Here is a 5,535-nt window from a genome sequence, read left to right as displayed (position 1 = left end):
ACCTTAAAAACCGCAGTGCAGGTTTCTAAGCAAGAATCCCAGCAGTGCACGCCTCTTATAAGGGGTATTGTAATAAGGAGGTTCTCGCTTTGTTTAAAGTGTAGTGGTGCTGCATTTGGAAAGGAAACAAAATTAACTTGAAGAAAGTGAAAAGCAATATAATAATTCACATTTGTATAGCGTCAAGGTTTGCAAAAAGACTTTACTCACTCAACCCTATGAGATAGATAGTATTATCCCCATTTTACAGAATATACAATGGAGTTAAAAGTTAATATACTTGCCCCAGACCTAGTAAAAGTGACCAAGACAAGATTCGAACCCAAAATCACCAATAATAACAAACTAGAGTTTAAGAATATAGTATTGTAGCTGTCATTGTCTTCCAACCAGTGTAGCAATAATCACTACCTTAGTGTTACTCTTTAATGACAAGTGCTTAACCCTTGACTTTGAGAAAACAATCACAACATCATAAAACATTAGCGTGTGTTCTAACAAGGGAAGAAGGAACCACTACCATGAACACATTTATCTAAGTTGGAGCATCTCTACCCCTAACTCAGATGAATAGGTGTTTATCAGAAAGTCCACAACTCCTCCCGAAAACAGATCAGGTTTTCATCCAAAAAGAATAGTGCAGCAGTAGCAGCACTGCCATTAAAAGGTAAACCTTTGCTGGCTAATGAAAAGGGAAATGGGGCTAAAGGTATTTCGACATAAAATACAGCCTACCACTGGACTTCCTGTAAATTGTTAGAATAAATATGGCTCAACCAGACTTAACCTTATCGGAAGCGAGACTGATCTCGTGGAAAACAAAGTGTCTAGCTAGGAAGGACAGTAGTCTATTTTGCCCAGACTACGTGATTATAACCATGTGTTATGTGGCTACAACTGAGTTATCTCCGAATTTCTTCTCTTCAGCCGTTTAGGAAGCTTTTGCCTACCTTACAAAGTTTCAGAAAGAAATACAAAACAAAACTCTAATACCTCCTCCAACCCCCTAACTGGAAAATTTCAAGTTTTGAGTTCAAACAACAAAGATAGCGTTTATTTTCTTACTCCTAGTGTGGTTTTTCTCTTCTTTACTTTTGCTAGACGCTTACTTTAGGGACTCGATCTGAGGACATCTGTTGTCAAAGACTCCCTAAAGAGAGAGCGTATCAAAAATAAGTTCAGTCTTAAAGATAAAGGAAGCCTTTCCAATTGCTGTTGCTGCTGGCTGCTGCTGCTGCTGCTGCTGCACTGTTCTATTTGGATAAAACCTTTCATCTCAGCTTAGAGAAAACTTCTCTTTCTGCAGTAGTGAAAATTATCCAGACCTTGAATTACAAAAGCATTCCCCTTACAGCTAGAAGAAACTTGTTTTTTTAGAAATCAAATCCCATTTCACTATTTTACAGATGAGAAAACTGAGGTCCCGACTTGCACAAGGTCACAGAAGAAGTGACTTAACATTTATTTAAAATCAATGGCCTCCTCCTTTCCCATTCATCGGCAGCTTGCTCTACTCCCACGAACAATAAAAGATAAAATTTAAAGATACTATCCCAACATTTCACTCTGATAAAGCTCTTTCTGGCTTGTTTAGATACGTGAAAGTAAAGTTCTTCATGGGATCACTTTCTAGAACTGAATTATTAAGTGCTCCTGGGCTTCTCCAAATCTAGGTGAAAGCAGAATTGAGTACATTTTTCAATCACGATATTCACTTTCATATCATTAAGTCATGGTTTCCATCTCAACATAGAGGAAGGATCTCGTTCGAAATAATGAAAATTAGCTAGATTCTGGATTACAGAATCATTCTCCTTTTATTCATTTATTCCTCATTGTTTGCTTAAAAACCTCCCCCAAAAATACTTGTATATGCATATGCCCAAAATATACCTTCTCTTACTCTTCACCCTTTTTAGTCCATCAAATAGTACACATCTGCAACTTTGACCTTACAAATTGCTTCTTTACCTTCCCTTGTTAAAGTCTGATTCATTCATTCCAAAGACCTATTTCCAAATATAGGGACCTAATGCACAAAACTTTGAATTCTAACACTCTCTAAGTCTCTCCTTCCTATGACTTTCCTTTATCTTTTAGAAATCAGGTTTCTTCCTCTTTATTCTACGGCAAAGGGCCTTCTAGGGGAGAGTAGGATAGGTTAATCAGTTGAAAATGTGACCTGAGATTACTCTAAGTGGAGGAGAAATCAAATTTGGGAGAAAGGGAAGGGTGGGATATAATACATGTTATGTATGTGTTTGAGAAAGGAGAGAGAGAGAGAGAGAGAGAGAGAGAGAGAGAGAGAGAGAGAGAGAGAGAGAGACTGTGCTCTTCCTCATTCATCCTGGCTTTCAATCCAGTGTTGTGAAACAGTACAGACTACACAACTCTCTTTAAAGGTTCCCTGCAGAGCTGCCTGTGCGCTTGGCCCCGCCTGGTCCTTGCTAAGGGGCTTTGGAGCGAGGGCAGCTGAGTGAGTGGTGGTGGTTGGAGAGGAAAAAGGAGGGGGAGACAGGAGGAGAAGGAGGCGGGGGTAGATGAACGCCGATTTCTTAGCCCCTTCTTTTCTGATAGTCTAGGCAGCAGAGTCCCTCAGCTTGTCATGTGATAGTCACGAAGCTGGAGCTGCGGGGGTCTCAGCATCTCGGGGACCATTACAAAACCCAGGCAAGAGAGCGCTTGCCTGCCACACAGCCCTCGCCGCCTCTCCTCCCTGCTGGACCCGGGAGAGCTCAGGCAGAAGCAGCGGTAATAACAGCGACGGAGCAGCCTCAGAAGCCGCAACGCAAAGACTGAACTTTTTCTCCATCCTATCACATACCCACCTACCCTCATTTACACCTCCCCCCAACACACACCCCTGGGCCTCGGAAACCACTTCGTTCTAAGTCTAGAAGGACAAATAGCGGTTCTAGAAGCCGCAAGCAGCAAGCCATCAAGCAGCAGGCAGTAGCAGCCACCAAACTTTTTATCCGATCTCATCAGTGAAAAGCAATTGGATTTATTTCTCTGTGGGCTCAGCTGCAAGCTGGGGGCTCGAGCTTCCGGGCTTTCCTATTCTCTTAGCAACCCTGCTGAAGGAAGGGGGCGGGGAGACGCGGGGGAGACAGAGCCGTCCTTGCACCAGGCTGGGCTATCCCCCTCAAGGTCTCTCCTCTGGAAAAGCAAGAATTTGAAAGAGGAAAAAGAAAGTGATTCTCCGCTCCCAAGAGCCACATCTCAGTTGTTCTGGGACCTAAAAGCCGAAACTACTGTGGAGTCGTGATTTGAAAATTCGGTTAGAACGTCTGGATCTCTGCAAAGAGAAAAAGACCTTTCTTCCTTCCTCTCTGTTGCCCAATTCCCTCTCCTTCACTGACTTGGAACGCTGCTTTTTTTCCCCCACGGCTGAGGGGAAAGGTAGTGGTGGGTTTGTTGGGGAGGAGTGGAAAGTTCCCCTTCACTTTCTGCACAGTCACTACCCCCAGCACCTTCGAGTTCTACGTCTCAACTGCACTGCATATCTACTCCAAGAACCTAGAGGAGGAAGGTGGGGTGTGGTGAGGGTGGGGTGGTAAAGCTGGCGTGCTTCAGTCGGGACATAGCTGCCTTGATCGCCACCGTCGGGGCAAGAAGTTGGCAGCTTGTGAACCTAGAGTTGCCGGGGAAGTACAGGAGTATAGTGGGCATCTTAGAGAAGCCAGGCAAGAGAACAAGAGAGGGACCCACTAGAGGAGTCTGGGGAAAGGGGGAAGTAGTGGAAGAGGAAGGCAGACAAGGTGGGGGTAAGTGGGGTGAGGGTTAAGGGAGGGGGAGGGTGGGGAGAAGAGGGAGGTGCTGAGGTCTAGAGTGGGTGGGAGGGAGGGTGGAGGGGGCAATGCCTCGTCCAGGAAAGAGCTCGTACAGCGATCAAAAGCCGCCTTACTCTTACATCTCCCTGACCGCTATGGCCATCCAGCATTCGGCTGAGAAGATGCTGCCCCTGAGCGATATCTACAAGTTTATCATGGAGCGCTTCCCCTACTACCGGGAGCACACGCAGCGCTGGCAAAACAGTCTGCGCCACAACCTCTCCTTCAATGACTGCTTCATCAAAATCCCGCGGCGTCCCGACCAGCCCGGCAAGGGCAGCTTCTGGGCGCTGCACCCCGACTGCGGAGACATGTTTGAGAATGGCAGTTTCCTGCGGCGCCGCAAGCGCTTCAAGGTGCTGCGCGCCGACCATCCGCACTTGCACCCGGGGGGCTCAGCTGCGACCAAGGGCGCGGGGGGCACGGGGCCTGGAGGACACCTCCACCCGCACCACCCTCACCACCCTCACCACCACCACCACCATCACCACCATCATCCCTCGGCTCATCATCACCACCACCACCCGCCGCAGCCGCCGCCCCCACATATGGTGCACTATTTCCACCAGCAGCCTCCGGCTCCTGCCCCACAGCCGGCACAGTCGACGCACCTCCAGTCCCAGCAGCAGCATCCGCAACCACAGCCACAGCCGCCTCCGCCGCAACCACAGTCCCAATCACACCCCGGTAAGATGCAGGAGGCGGCAGCTGTGGCGGCCGCCGCTGCTGCCGCGGCGGCCGCGGCAGTGGGAAGCGTAGGCAGGCTCTCTCAGTTCCCCCCCTACGGGTTGGGGTCGGCGGCTGCAGCAGCGGCTGCTGCTGCAGCCTCATCTTCCGGCTTCAAGCATCCGTTCGCCATCGAGAACATCATCGGAAGGGACTACAAGGGTGTGATCCAGGCAGGCGGGCTGCCCTTGGCGTCGGTGATGCACCATCTTGGCTACCCCGTGCCCAGCCAACTCAGCAATGTGGTCAGCTCCATGTGGCCACACGTCGGGGTCATGGATTCTGTAGCCGCGGCAGCAGCTGCAGCAGCGGCCGCTGGAGTGCCAGTGGGTCCAGATTACGGGGCATTTGGGGTGCCAGTTAAGACCCTGTGTCATCCTCCTGGACAGACTCTGCCTGCAGTACCCGTCCCTATTAAGCCCACCCCAGCCCTGCCACCTGTAGCCGCCCTGCCCCCCGCACTGACGGTCAATGCTCCGCCGCCACCGCCTCCACCCATCTGTCCTTCTGCGGCAGCCTCGCCGGCTTCCACTCTACTGGAGCAGACTCCCCCCAATTCGGCGGAAAACAAGAGCAATTCCTTACATTCTGTGCTGGTGCACTCTTAAGACGTATGAATAGGGATGGGGAAAGTGAATTCATTAGAGATATTGGACCGGCAGGCAGGACTTCCCTCTTTTTACAGTAGGGAAAAGTAAAGGACGAAGTAGGGGAGAGAGGGGGAGAAAAGGGGGGGGAGAGAGGGAGAGAGAGAGAGAGAGAGAGAGAGAGAGAGAGAGAGAGAGAGAGAGAGATTTTGAACTAAGAATGTATTTAAACAAACACAAAAAGTGGATGCTTAAATGGGTTTTAATAAATATAACACTTCTGGTGTCAGTGTTTATACTATGTTGTACAATCAAATTACTAAGAGCCAATTTTCAGGTAAGAGTTTATATATTGTTATTAATACTATAAATAAGTTATGTGGAGAGTG

The 5,535-nt window shown here is 48.5% G+C and overlaps 1 protein-coding gene across 1 annotated transcript; it reads left to right on the top strand.

Annotated features, from left to right (window-relative positions):
* Positions 1 to 3,859: 3,859 nt before the first annotated feature.
* On the top strand, positions 3,860 to 5,167 carry FOXB2 (forkhead box B2). The gene has a single exon (XM_012543110.2). It carries the CDS (start codon positions 3,860 to 3,862, stop codon positions 5,165 to 5,167), a length of 1,308 nt encoding a protein of 435 aa, XP_012398564.2.
* Positions 5,168 to 5,535: the final 368 nt, after the last annotated feature.

The sequence above is a fragment of the Sarcophilus harrisii genome, chromosome 1, assembly GCF_902635505.1.
Source record: "Sarcophilus harrisii chromosome 1, mSarHar1.11, whole genome shotgun sequence".
In the NCBI taxonomy this organism is placed as follows: Eukaryota; Metazoa; Chordata; class Mammalia; order Dasyuromorphia; family Dasyuridae; genus Sarcophilus; species Sarcophilus harrisii.
Note: the sequence above shows the minus strand (reverse complement) of the source record. Positions and strands in the feature narration are given on the sequence as shown.